The following is a 15,296-nucleotide window of genomic DNA, read 5'->3' as shown; positions in this document are numbered from 1 at the left end:
CTTTTTTTGGTCTTTTTTTTATTTATTTTTTTAGAATTAGGATAACCCTAACCAAAAGGATATATGCTTACTGTGTACCAACTATGGGGGAAAACATTGCGAGCAGGTCGTCTTGTGACAAGACACCCACCTCCAGTGTCTGACACTGTACATGAATGAGAGTGTGAGTGGGTGAGCGGTTCCTTGACGTAAAACACTTTCACAATTTGAGTGCCTAATGTCCGTCGAAAAGCGCATAAATGTGACCATTTATTGGTCACATTACATTCCAAATAAAAATATGGCTACACCAATACGTTTGAAAACAATTAAACGTGTTTTTTTTTTAAATATACATTTAATGCCATTTATAAAACATACAATAAAACATGCTCATAAAGTAGCACTAATTTAGCAATAATAAAGTAAACACAATATAACAAAAATCTTACCAGTGGGAATATACTTTTTTGGAAACAGTCATCTCCTGGAAAGTGTCTTTCAGCAGCGTCTTCATATGAGAGAATAACACCACTTTACAGGAACCTACTTTTACTGTGACAGGGAACACTGGGTCCTCTGTTCAGATCTCTCTCACATGCTTTCGCCACAGGGCTCCTCATCTGTTGTACATGGTAAACAGGAAGGTTTATCACATAAGGATTAGTGAATCATCCTGGACATAGTTTTGGTCTATTTAATCCTTGAAAAAATGTGACCAAAATATTTGACTGTTTCTCTACAGGCCCCTGACCATTTAATGACGAATAGATGCTTTAAGTAAATTGTGTAAAGCTGGACTTATCATCAATGCCCCATGCTTTTTGAGAACAATTAGAGAAGTTACAGGTACAGTCATGAAGTTTTGGTTTATGTGGTGACTTGTAACACAGATGCATCTTTGCAGCTCTTGGATTAGGCGGTAGGAGAGCTGCGGGCTGGGCCAGCTGAGATAAAACATAGGTGGACATGTAAGATGTCTTGATTCCTCAACAGGACAGAACATGTTTGTTTCATCAAGAGCAATAGCAAGCAAGCAAGCATCAAGAGCAATAACAGAGTTTGAATGCTTTAAGAGCCAGCTTTCCCCTGATATCTTGAGCAAACACTCCTCTTCATTTCAGTTTGTTAAAAACTGTGGTGCAACCCTGAATTAAATGTTGTAAAAATTCCCATACCAGGGACTGGACAGAAGGGAAAAGTGATTTTTTAGCATAAGCAAATGAACAGTTTTCTTATCTGATTCAAACTGTCACTTTACTCCTGACAGCTATAAGGTGTCAGGATTAAAGTTAAAGAAAAAGACCCTTATCTTTGAATTTAAAAATCAACCAAGAAAATGTAAAATTATTATATAATAAAAAAATAAGTTGGATAAAGGGATACAATTCCATTCGATTGGCCGATTGTTCATAACATGTGAAAAGTACAGAAAACAAGCAAAAGAATAACAAAAGAATAGCTCAGAACAAATAAATCTGCTGGAAAATAACAAGCAGTGGACCTCAAAATAGATCGTTAAACAATTAACCCCAAACAACTGAGGAATGTGGTTGTGTAATACTATTTCTAGTCAGCAGATGGTAGTGTACAGACAATTACAAACTTGTCTGTTTCTTATGATCAATCGAAGTGACCACAAACACAGCAAGAGCACATGAACAATGTTGGTATATTTACTATATCTATTTTTGGCATGTATAATTGGAGAATACTATAAAGCATTTGTGAAATGTAAACTTCAGTTCTAATAATTTGTGTCTTGCATACAACAAGATTTGAACTGATTATATACTGCATATTGCTTATGCAGGATCTATTTTTCAGTCTTTACATCAGGTGTGGAGTGACTGGACCAGATGTGGAGTCAGATCCATTTGTGGATGTAAAGAGATAAGCTGAAAGACGGCACATTACATTTATGGACTTTGACTCTTAGTTGCATTACTTACCTAACTCGCCACGCTGTGGCCATGCTGCTCAGTCAGTTAACTCACTTGTATACGTTGATCATATAAAACTTTCTCAGATGGGAAAAGTAACCAACAATTTAGGCTCTGACAGCATTTATTTGTTATTCTTAATATTGTTGCTCAAAAAGGAAAAAGCATGTTCTTTTGTAAGATTTTTAAAGAAAGTTGATGATGACGATGTCTGATTAATGTTCTAGTTTTGCAATAATCACACACAAACCATGAAAATGCACAATTTCAGGTAATTTAAATCAAATCAATTGCTCACAAAAAATGCTTTTAAGTCTAAATTAATTGTACAATGAGCAAATATATTTAATTTCTACCCACTTCTCCAACAACATTTTTTTTAAATTAATTTTCATTTTCCTAGTTGTATTAAAACATTTTTATTCTATCACTGAGTAACTGGGACAAAGCAATTTCCCTGTTGAATCAATAAAGTCTGGGTAAGCCTACCTCACGGCCACACTGTGCTTCTGGCCTTATGAAGCAAACATCCTGCAGCGGCCACCAAACAGCAGTGAACACTAATTACATCTGTTGACCTGCTGATAACGTTGGGAACAAAAGTAATATGAATGGGGAAATTACTGGACTGTGTTTACTGTTACTGACAGAATAGAAAAACAAATATTTAAGTTATATTTTGTTCTGCAAAATCTCACTCAAACCTTTTGTTTCTTTAGCTGGCAGTGTGACTAGTATTTTCATGTGTAACACTGGTCATTTAAACAGTAACATAAGGATCTGTTCAAATAAAGGTGTGGACCACTGCTTTCTAAGATTTCACACAAGCGAGTCGCAGAAAACTGAAAACCCTTGAAGCAAAAAGCTGAGTATGGTTGTATAAACTCATTCAACTATGATCATGTACTACTATAGAGATTACATTGTAGTATTTATCCTTGTTTCATGTTTATTGCAGCTGATCAATGAGTAACTTGGTCAGAGGGCGTGGAGCATTTCTTTCTGAGGAATAAAGACACTAGCTTACATATTCATGCTTCACTTTGAGGAAAAACTGTGTTTAAATATGTGTGTTAACTGTAACTCCAATATCTCTCATTAGAAAGAAATGAACCTGGTAAGTAAGGCCACTTTTAATTATTATTATCACACTCATTTCTAATAATCTCTGTATTTAATCTTTTTCAGTGAATTGTCACTGCTCAAGAACAGAATTTTGCTGTTGTCATGCATTTAGTCAGAGGTCTGTTTTTACTGGTCATATGTGTGCAGCTATCATGCCTACAGATCTCAAGTAAGATGGTGAAACGGATCATTATTAATGAATCTACTTGACCTAACATGCCTTTGTATGTTTGAATTGAGGTATCTTTGCCACCGGCAGCAGTCTTTGGGGTAAGAAGCTGGAGTTTAAGATGCCTCAATGTCGATGGGAGCTCAATCCGGAGACGGTGATACCAGAGCTGACGGAGCTGAGCGTTTGCATGCTGCTGAAGTGTGCTCGTGAGACAGAGTGGACGGCTTTCGTCTACAAGGCTCCGGGGAGCAGTGACACTGAACTTGGCCTTCAAGGCAAAAGTGACCATCTGTCGTTATGGTTGTTTGGAAATGAGACAAAAGTAAAAAAAAGACTAATTCTAAATCAGTGGCACTCTATCTGTATCACATGGTCTGGAAAACAGCAAAAACTGAACCTTCACGTTGATGGAACAACGGCCAGCTCGAGATCTTTAGGAACTACAACGCGCACACATTTAGCCTCTAATGGCACTCTTACTTTGGGGCGACCTCACTTTGTGAATGGGGAAAGCGTGCAACCAGAGTTTGGGAAAACCCTAATTGGTGACATTAGTCAATTTAGAATATGGTCCAAACAATGGAGTGAAACAGAACTGAAAAGACAAGAATGCACCGAGGCAGATGTGATCAGCTGGGACCAGAGACACTGGAACTCTGCCTGCTCTCCTCAGACAGACTCCAGCCTGCACTGTGGTAAATATATCCTCAATGAAATTTGCTAGCACCAAATTATTTCATTAATACTGTGGATTTTTGCTCTCTGTGTTGTGTTTGTGTATGGCTGAAACAGCTAATCTATTAATAGACTACTGAGCAAAAATGACATGAACATTTTATATTTTTAATGAAAACCTACATTGGTTTTCAAGTTAGGGTATGCAGTGTTTTGTACATTGAAAATGTCATAAATATCTGTCCGTGTCTCGTCCAATCAGAAAGCAGAATTGGCACCAGGAGCCTCCAAAAACACTCATTTTAAGTTTACTCCATCAACATGTCCTCAAGCCGCTCTACGTGATAAAAAAAAATGAAGAAATACAATTATTACAATTTTATACACCATACAACCAAGCGATTGATCGTAAAAATAATCGGTAGAATAATCGAGTGTGAAAATAATCGTTAGTTGCAGCCCTACAACAAACTGAACACTATCAGCAAGTACCAAATACAGTAGCCAATATGCACATGGTCACTGAAGAGTTAGCCAACGGTGTCTCTCATTTTACAAACATAAATTTGTCTAACAGTACATTTGCATATTTAACTAAATAAGTGACTTCACAATGAAGTTGTAAGTAGTGCTGCTTTTTTGTTTGTCTTTTTCAGAATGGTCAAGTTTCAAAATCAAAATGATGAAGATAGTTGCCGAACATGAAGATATCAGCGATGATAGCTGTTCACTTGCTTCTGTGAAAAACACCACACAGCTCTGGGTATAAATTATTTGTTACTTTTGCAACCAACGCCTTGTTCAAACTGACCACACTCTTGTCATTTTTTTTTACAGTTGAAATCCATCTTTCCGAGCAACATTTCTGTGAATAACATCATTATCTCACCAAGGTACTGTGAAACTGTAAAGTTTGCTATTGAAATACATGAGCAAGGTCGTGCTATTGAAATGATGAAAGCTGTTGCTCATGTTCCCATATAGCAAGTCATGCAGCTCAGTCAACACGCCAGCTGTATTACATGCACAGCAGCTTCAGGTAATTTACATAACAATGACATATTAACATCCTGGTGACTGCAAATCACATAGAATTGATTTTGTCTTCAGGAATTGCACTCTTTGACGTCCGTCTGCATCACATGGTAAACAAAATTGACATGACCTGAGCTAAAACATAGACTAACTATGTCCCTTTGCGAATAGTTTTGGTGCTGAGGTTTTTGTGAAAGCGGAACCTGCAGCCGATGTGGGAATGGTTCAATCTGACATCACTGTGAGACTAAGTTCCTCATTTTCTCTGGACCTCCTCAATGTGACGGCAGACCCTGACAGCATTTTCGTGTATTCTGTGGGTGAGTATAGCCCACTTTATAGCACTGTATCACATGTGGGATCAGAACAGTTATTAATCAACATGTCAGCTGTCTAAAGAAGAACGTACACTGTTTCTGTGTACACTGAGATGAGGAAGGAGGGGATTACTGAAGGATTTGAATGATCATTAAAGCAATAAAACCACAGAGATACTGTCCCCAGATAAACAAGGAGATACAGATGCCCTCGAGCACATCCTGTATGAAAGAGATAACACTTTGGAGTTAGTTAAGCTTCCGCACTGGTAAATCACATCATTTTTTGGATTAAAACTATACGGTGTATGAATGGGGAATTTGCAACAGGTCTGTTTTATACAAAAATTATAAATTGACATGAGGCTTGTATCTCTTTTTTTTATGTAGATTGTCCAACAGTCAATACAGCTGGTTCTCCAATTGGTTATAGTTTAATAATAGTGTCTTTTTCACCCTCTTTGGAGCAAGACCAACAGAAAGTGTGCCATTGTATCCTAGTATCACAACAGAGAAACCTCTAGATATAAACAAAACATTTGGGGAATAGAAATACTGTATATAGTAGTGTTATGCCTGTACTCTTTTACTTTTTTAATTGTGTATTTTGTTGCTCCAGACAGAGCAGATCTCTTTTTTAGAGTGGATCTGTCATTGGTAATAGGAGGGTCTCTCTCAGACACCCTGATTTCCATAAAAGCTTTGGTAAGAGATTTATTTATTGTTGCTTTTAATTTTAAGCATCAAGCGGCATAACTGTTTTTTCTTGGGGGAAAAGGTGGATGAAAAGTTGAATTACAGCAGCACCATGACAATGCTGAACTTTGTTATAACCAGGTAAGTTGTGTTGAAAAAAAGAAAAAAAAAGAAAAAATGTAATGTAATGAATTTTTCATTTTTACAGCAGTCATGTCCAGCACAGTGGACCTTCGGTAGGCGTCTATGATGTTATCTCAATGATTAATGAATTCCGTCTGAATTTAAACATTTTTCTTCTCTTCTTCCTAGGCTTTCCTCACACAACAAAAACAGTATGTAAAAAAAAAAGTTGTGCAGATCCCCCCCCTAATAATAATAATATTTTTCAGTAATATTTCATTTTGTTTTTCCCATTAACAGATACAACTGTTCCTTCCATGTTCAGGAAGATTACGTTTACAATTCGTCTGAAGTTCAAAATTTTATAAAAAGTTCCCTGACTTTCACTTTTTCAAACGAGTCCATCAGTGTTCACACAGTCAACCTGGAGATAAGGCTAATAGGTACACATTTATTCAGATTTACCCCTTTAACCCCCGCCTTCACCGAGTACATTTTCTCCAGTTCAGCTTTACCCAAATTTAAAAGGTCACAGCCTATAGGCCAGTGTAACGCCTAATTTGAAAGCTAAGACCTACAAAACTGATCTAAACGGAGATTTTTCCTCACAATGTTGCCACATTTTTTAAAAACATTTTTTAAATTACTTTTTTGATGGATTTTCGTCCAATTTTTTGTCACATTTTCATCGCTTTTTATGGCTTTTTGGTCGCTTTTTGGTTGCTCTTTTGTGGCTTTTTTCATCGCTTTGTCATCACGTATTCTCGCTCTTTTGTTGCATTTTCATCCTCGTTTTCGGCTCATTTTCGTTGCATTTTTTACCATTTTGACCAAGAAGCTTTTAGATTCGGGTAAAGTCAAACTGGAGAAAATGTGCTCGGTTCAGGCGGGGGTTAAAACGTTAATAAAACACAACACATTTTGTCATTAGCCAATGTCTTGCAGAGCCCCCAGATTGCCCTGAAGAACCAACAAGATCAGCATTCTACGGTGATTATTACTGGCCTGCAACATTTCCACAGGCCATTCAGACCATGAGGTGCTATGACCCGCCACACGAGAATGCATTCAGGCTTTGGTAAGGGTTTCAATGCTGCTTCTGTATATCACATCATCTTTAAACAGTGAATAGATCCACCTTTTTCCAATATCATACATTTCTCATATTTCTGTATTGGTTGAGTGAAAAATGGTCAGACAAGCTACTTTGGCCAATGGCAATAAGCAGAAGGGAAAAAGAAACATGAATGGGCAGCTTTTGCACGTTGTGTATTTCGGATTTAAAGGAGAAGTAACGAGGGGTAATATAAGTGTTAATGGGATGATTGGGATGACCAGGTCCCCTGGTGTCTCTGGCCAGAAAATCACCTTGCAACTTTCCCTGCTCCGGGTCAGAGGCGCAATACACACTAGTGAATTATGAAGAAGAAGCTAGCAGGCTAATGGGCAAAGCTAACTGCGGGCTAGCGCCACTTTTGCAGTATTTGCAGCCAAGTTTGAGTGACAAAAAATATTTTCAATGTGTAGTTGGGTTGTAGCGTTGTTGTCAGCGTAGTATTTACTCTCACGGACAATTAATAAGTAAAAAAAACACATGGCTTCTTGGGGCACGAGTTACTGTGAAAGTCAATACTACGCTGACAAAAAAGACAAAGGGAGAGAGGGATATTGTACATTCGATTACAAGGTGGACACAATATTTTTTTTCACTCAAAATTAGCTGTAAATGCTGTTTAAGTGGTGCTAGCCCGCAGTTAGCTTTGCCCGTTAGCCTGTTAGCTTCTTCTTCTTCGTGATTCTGTTAGTGTGTATTGCGCCTCTGGCCCAGTGCAGGGAATGTTACAAGTGTGGTTTTCTGGCCAGAGACACCAGGGGGAGATGAAAGACCCCCCATTACCCCCAGAAGGAGTGCAAAAAGGATTTATTAAGGTAAATAGATTACCTTGTACTGTTTTAATACATTGTTATGATCATTCTAGTAAGTTGGAGATAAGCACGGACACATCTAAATGGGAAAACCCTGATATGACAAACTGCAACCCCATAGTGACTATACCCCAAATAGAAAATGTCACCGTCACTACAGGTAAGAATGGCAGGAAGTATTAAGCTGATTTTTTTTAATGACTAAAAACTATCATATTCCTGTGATTTCTCAGATAATGCGGCGGAAGTTGTGGAAGCCTTACAGGATCTGGTGAATATGCAGCTCAACAATTCTCCACAGCTGTCCAGTGACGACCTGGACACAGTGGTGGCAAAGCTCAACGAAGTAGTGGACGTGGGCACCAACTCTGTGCTCGGTGCAGACATCGTCACGATTGTGGCCAATATACTTGTTTCCAATACAAATGTGACCACAGTTTCTGACGTGTAAGAGGAAGGAAAGGTATTCTTCACAGATGCACATGAAAGGAGTTTGATTTACTGTTGTTTTCAAAAGGGTGTTGAGTCTGACGTCAAAGATGGGAGACACTATGGATTTCCAGGGGACATCTGAGAGTATAACAGCCCCAGCTCTTGCGCTCTCACTGTGCAACGTGGAAACGGAAGGATTTAGTGGTCTCACGTTCGGCGTATCTTCTGTGTCTAGTAACCTAGAGCCTGAGGTGGGACTCTAATGTAAACTAATGCAACACAAACCACACACCTTCAAGTGCAAAGAGGGCCATAGACTGTATTCACGGTGCGATGCCATTAAATCCAAACTTTTTTTATATTGCACATTAACCTCTATACCCCCAACCTCAACAGAGTGCATTTTCTCCGGTTCGGCTTTAACTAAATAAAAAAAAAAAAAGTAAAAAAAGTGACAAAATGAGATGAAAAAGAGGACTAAAAAAACAACTAAAAAGTGACGAAAAGGGGATGAAAAAAAGTCAAGAAAGTGACAAGAACGCAGCACAAAAACCACAAAATAGTGACCAAAAGGGGAAAAAAACGGCAATGAAATATAAAAAGTGACGACAGCGCAGCAACAACATGAGTAAAATGATCAGTTTCGATGAGTTTTGTAGGTCTTTGCTTTCAAATGAGGCACAACACTGGCCTGTGTTGGCTGTAGCCGAAATGGAGAAAAGCAAAACAGGTAAAAAATGTACAGTTGATATATAACGATACAAAGATCCAAAGAGAAAGGGGTTCTATGGGACATTTCTCGTAGGCCTACTACTTTTCCTACGTCTTAATTTCCACGTAAAAAAATAATATCTTGCTTAATACTTACCCATAGGCCTATAATAATCAGAAAACCATACAAACCTGTCATATCTACTTTAAAAGGTAAATTCTTTCATTTGTGACCTGTCCTCTGCCTCCGATTTAAACTTTAACCCTTTAAGTTTGGAATGTTGTGTTGTCATGTGAGCGAAACCAATTGGAAAGTACTTTTACAGCCTCAAGCATAATGAGTTACATTATGTAAAGGTAAATGGCTCGAAAGTTAATAATGAATCTGCAATTTCTGTCACTTTTAGGTTTTTATCGACCAGCACTTTGTCAGTGATGAAATTCCAAACATAAAGACAAGCATTTCTTTGCCACCTGAAGTTCAGAATTTCTTTTCTCGCGACAAGAATACAACCCGTCTCCAATTCCAATTCTACGCAACAGATGAGCTTTTTCAGGTACTGTTGCAGTACCAGTATATAGTCGCATACAGGGGCCTAACAGTCAGACATCTTGTAATTTTGCCTTTGCAGGAACCATATTTCGCCAATTCAACAGTAAAAAGGACTCTGAATTCTTATATTGTTTCAGCCAGTCTAAATAACAGCAACGTGATTGACCTAAAAAACAGAGTGGTGCTGTATATGACGCACCAAAAAGTAACACAGGTAATGCATTTAACTCCAAATGGGCTCAATAAACCTACACGAGTAAACAACATTGTTCTTTTTGTATTTTACAGCCCGGTAATCAAGTGCAGTGTGTGTTTTGGGATTTTCATAAAAATGGTTTGAGGCTTTGCTTTTCTAATCTGGGCTAGCATAGTGATTCCTGCTTTATTCATGCAGTCTGTGTGTTTTAGGCGACCATGGGGGTTGGAACGATAGAGGCTGTGAGACCCAGAACATCTCTCGGTACCAGACCAGATGCCTGTGCGATCATCTCACACATTTTGCAGTATTACTGGTGAGTCACTTCACTATTCTGTTCATTATTAAGCAAGTGCAGCAAGCAAAGACACACATGCTGGAACAGACTGTGTGCAATCTGGTTTATTCCTTCTATTATCCTCTGCTTGTAGCGGCTCAATATGTCTATTAGTTGTATCTACAATACAAAGGAAGACACCAAAAACAAAGTGGCAATACCGTGATGTCTTTCATCTGACTGAGATTTACACAGACATCCCATGCAGAAAAAGAAAAATGCATTTTAATCACAATCTTCCTAATTTAGTCTTTATACTGTTAAATCTCTATGTTTACATGCAGTCAAAAAAACAGAATATTTATTTATTTATATTCTATTTTTACTGTAATTACATATCTGTTCAATAAGATTTTGAAAAACAAAAACCCAACAACACTGGCTAAACATAACATTGTATATTATATCTATGAACTTGCCTCCTGAGACACACGTGGTACAGTAGGTGGTGGTATGCACCTAAGCTCTTGATTATCGCCTGCCAATAAACTAAAAAAGAACACGGTGAACCCCAAACACTGCACAGCACCGCACTTTCGGAGCGAGGAGGAAACAGATTACTTTATTAGTGCGTTGAAAGACATGTATATTGACGGTATAAAGCATCGAGATAGCATATTTGCGTCATGATTTTCTCCATGCATCACGGTTTAGAACGGAATATCCCAATTGCTTTGAAAGACCATGTATACAGGAGTGTGTCTGTCTGCTCACACATGTAAATGGATTATTCCAAATGTCTCAGAAACCGGAATATTGACTTTAACCGGAAAATTTACGGTATATAAACGGACATATTGATGAAGCTTGGCACTCATAGATGTGATCTTTCCAAAGCAATAAAGATAAAATATCACAGTGAAATCCTTATAGCAGGATTTAACAGTTATGCTGTATCTATTTGTGCTGTCCCTAATGTGTCCACAGGAGGGAGCCTGACAATGCTTTTAACCCTATAATGATGTTTTTACAGGACGTATCCGGAGCTCCCGTCAGTGAACTTGACTCTTACATCTTGACAGTTATCTCTTACACTGGGTGTGGTATTTCTGCCATCTTCTTAGGCCTCACCCTCCTCACTTATCTTGCATTTGGGTAAGTCACAAAAAAAAAGGTTCAGAAATGTGAATTGCGAAGGCACAATTCACCAAATCATTTATTGTAATCGCAACATTTGGTGATGCAATACCTACCCAACAAGAAGCAACAATATATTGCACCATCACTCAGATCTTCCATCTGACTGACATTGACACCATTTTCTGCCACCCAATCTAAAACAAAAACATATGATTTCCTATTTCATTTCCGCTTTAGCCTTGCTTTTTTTCTTTTTTAACACAATTGGTTGAAAAAAAGTGTAACTTATTGGTGTAGTGTCGCAATAATATCGCTATAACAATATATATGACAGTTTTGTTCAAATATAGCAGTTTTTTTCATGATGATGTGCAGCCCTATTGTGAGGAGTCAAATAAAACCGTTCCCCCCCCCAGGAAGCTACGCCGGGACAATCCCTCTAAGATCCTCATCAACTTGTCCGCAGCTCTACTGGGGCTCTGCATGCTTTTCCTGCTCAACTCTTGGCTCTCATCTTTCTCCAACTCCGGCCTGTGCATCGCCACCGCGGCTACTCTGCATTACTTCCTGCTGGCCTCTTTCACATGGATGGGCCTGGAGGCTCTGCACATGTACCTGGCCCTGGTTAAAGTCTTCAACATCTATGTGCCCTCATACATGCTCAAGTTCTGTGCTGTCGGATGGGGTGAGGAATTCATCATCTTATTCATTTATTCAGCTGTTTTTTTTCCCCCCCGGTGCGTGATACAGAGTGGATTACATGGGCTGACACAGACAACAGTGCGTCACTCTTTTTGTGCACAAACTGACTGACATTGGTTGTGTTAGAGAACCAGATCACACATTTCTCTTTGTGTAATGTCAAACATTTCTATTTGATTATACAATTCGTCAGCTTTGCATCAACAGAACACTGGAGGATTTACTTCTAGACTCTGGTAGTTTAAAGGAATAGTTCAGCGTTTTTCCATACTGAGATAAGTTCTTACCTGAGCTCAGACGAGTTGATACGTACCTGTCTGGTCTGTGTGCGTGCTCGTGGAAGCTTCACCCCGTTTGGAGCTATAGGAATATACTGGGAGAGGCCAAATGCTAAAAACATCTTTTTTTTTTTTTTTCGTGACTGAAGGCACGCACAAAGATCAGACAGGTACGCATCAACTCATCTAATCTCAGGCAAGAACATATCTCAGTATGTAAAAACGGTGAACTATTCCTTTAAGACATCATCCATATAGTAATGCATAAAAGTTGGGTGTTTTTTCTGGTTTCGACATGATTTACATCCGATTTAGACACAACTTTGTCAAATTTAGTTTGACAAAATTGTGTTAATTTATTAATTTCTACTAAATACCCGGTTTGAGTCTTAACTTGGTCAAACGCTTTATTTGATGGCACTCGGTGGGACAGTTTGAGAACAACTGCAGTAAGGTTTTATCCAGTTAGGTACTCCTAAATCAGTGGTTCCCAAACTGGGGTCCAGGGCCTCCTGGGGGGCCTTAAAGAGACGACACGGGGCTCCCCAAAGCTTGTCTACAAAACAAGTACATTGGGAAAAAAACTGTTTTGAAAGGAAAAATACATGTCAAATTCTTGTCACTTTTTTTGTCACGTTTTCGTAACTTTTTGATGCATTTTCATCTCTTGTTTTCGTCACTCTTTTGACACTCTTTTGACACTCACTTCAATAAGCTTTTAGATGTGGGTAATGCTTTGATGCCTGGATAATAACTGAAGAAAATGTGCTTGGTTGAGGTGGTGGGTTATTTAAAAGGCGCTGGGTTGAAGGCCGACAGTGGCTCAGTAGAGTGGGCCATTTAATGACTGATGATGTCACTCCATGAAGACAACCCCCCCCCCCCAAAAAAAAAAAAAAAAAAATCAATTTATGTTTAAAATGGCTGTTTACATTTTGGACAGGCTTTCCTCTGGTCATTGTGAGCCTTATACTGGCCATAGATAAAGACAGCTACGGTGGTTCCTCGTCTGAAGAGGCTGCAGTGGCGCTTCAATCTACGGATGAATTGTAAGTTGCTTTTTTATTAATATAAGCTATAGACATTTGTCAAAAAATAAATGAAATGTAGCTAATCATAGATATTGAAAGCTGACTTGCTGTGTCCTGCTTGGCCCGCTAGCTGCTGGGTGACAAGTGAGGAGGTGCTCTATGTCACCGTGGTCAGCTTCATCGCCCTGATCCTCCTGGCTAACCTCTCGGTGTTTGTGGTGGTCCTCATCCAAATAAAGCGCATGAAGATCAATAAGCCGTTGGCAAACACTAACAGCATCGTGAACGACCTGAGAGCAGTGGCCAGTCTCACCGTGCTGCTGGGCCTCACGTGGTCAGTGGGCTTCCTCTCATTTGGCCCTGGACGGGTAGCCATGTTGTACCTGTTTTGCATCCTCAATACCATGCAAGGTAAAAAAAATAAAATAAACTAATGTGCATCATTCAGGGGTGTTTTGGGAGAGTGGCCTTAAAGCAGTACTAAGTAACTTGTTTACCTTAATACATCTTTTCCGTAGTCCCTCTGGGTGTAATACAAGTGTTAATGGGATGATTGGGGGGTCTTTCATCTCCCCCTGGTGACTCTGGCCAGGAAACCACAATTGCAACTTTGCTGCCTACGGGTCGGAGGCCCCAATAGACATTAATAGAATCACGAAGAAGAAGCTAACAGGCTAATGGGCAAAGCTAACTGCAAGCTAGCGCCACTTAAACAGTATTTACAGCCAAGTTTGAGTGAAAAAAATAATCTCCATTGTGTAATTGGATGTAAAATATGTCTTTTCTATCAGCGTAGTATTTACTCTAACAGAGTAAAAAAATGCAACATGCTACGACACCTGCAGTGGTGCTTATGCCTTCTAGTTACTTAGTACTGCTTTTATGAAATAGGAAAACACACACAATAATTCTAAAAAAGAAGGAGAATGTGTCAGCAAACATCGAGGCTGAGTTGCTTCAGTTGGATAGCTGATGAAAACATTGCACACATTAGTCACAGATATTTTGATTTAGATGGTAATAGTACTAGTTATTAGTACTAGTTATCAAATTAGATGCCATAGCCTTTTTGATCACTTCTTAAACACAGCCTCCGATTCCCCTTTGCTTTGAAAGTGCGTCTAATCATTGTGCCGCCTTGTTCCAGGATTTTTTGTGTTTTTGTTCCACTGTTTGATGAAAGACAATGTGAGGAAACAATGGAAAACGTTGTTGTGCTGTGGCCGTTTCAGACTCAGCAACAACTCAGGTAAATGATGGAGCTCAGTACTGAGCGGTGGAAATGCACTGTTTCTCTGGTCTGTTGAGGCACTTTAATGTTGTGTTTTTCTGTTTGTGTCCAGACTGGAGTCACTCAGCGACAGGAGGGTACCAAGGCAAAAAGAGACATTTTGTTAACATGGATTCAGATTCTTTCGCCACCACTACCACTAGGAAGGTTTCTGACTCCTCAAGTTAATTGGAAAAGACAACGAGACTTTGCATTAAGATAAAGGATTCAAGCACATTATTTGTGTTTCCAACATGTAAAAAGCACAAGAAAGAATAACACTCTTATTTGCTTTGGTTATCAATAATAAAATAGACATTTAATTCAAGCCTTTCTGGTTTGGTTTCATAGTATCATATTCATAACAAGTATTTAGGTCGTAGAAGTGAAACGTCCTCAACTCAACCAAACCCAGTCCAGTCGACAACTTTGCTTTACTACTTCCTGGACAAACAGGAGCCATCACAAACTTTTATCTTTTGTCACATTAAAACACAGCACAGTAGCCTCTATCTTGTATTTGCAATGGACTTGATTTACTTTTGCAACACGGCTCCGATCCACAGCAGTTGATCTGTAAACTTGTATTTGCCTTTTGGCTGAAGTAAAGGAATGCATTTAAAAGGTGTCGTGTAGCTTCTGGAGGAACTGGCAGGTTGACATTCTGGTCATAGCTGTCTGCGCACAGGAGGCATCACACACCCTTTCACTCTGA

At 38.9% G+C, this 15,296-nt stretch overlaps 1 protein-coding gene across 1 annotated transcript; it reads left to right on the top strand.

Moving 5' to 3' along the window:
* Positions 1-3,199: 3,199 nt before the first annotated feature.
* adgrg4a (adhesion G protein-coupled receptor G4a) lies at positions 3,200-14,838 on the top strand (the record flags this gene model as incomplete). The annotated part of the gene is made up of 22 exons (XM_079557154.1): positions 3,200-3,216; positions 3,307-3,425; positions 5,139-5,249; positions 5,866-5,951; positions 6,025-6,083; positions 6,151-6,178; positions 6,255-6,277; positions 6,366-6,508; positions 7,011-7,143; positions 8,045-8,151; positions 8,225-8,438; positions 8,509-8,674; positions 9,542-9,691; positions 9,767-9,901; positions 9,976-10,021; positions 10,096-10,199; positions 11,194-11,315; positions 11,717-11,985; positions 13,224-13,329; positions 13,442-13,722; positions 14,459-14,560; positions 14,655-14,838. 22 exons carry the CDS (start codon positions 3,200-3,202, stop codon positions 14,768-14,770), a joined length of 2,637 nt encoding a protein of 878 aa, XP_079413280.1. The 3' UTR covers positions 14,771-14,838.
* Positions 14,839-15,296: the final 458 nt, after the last annotated feature.

Source organism: Gobius niger, assembly GCF_951799975.1.
Source record: "Gobius niger genome assembly, chromosome: 5".
Lineage (NCBI taxonomy): Eukaryota > Metazoa > Chordata > Actinopteri > Gobiiformes > Gobiidae > Gobius > Gobius niger.
This window is presented reverse-complemented; position numbering and strand designations above follow the sequence as displayed.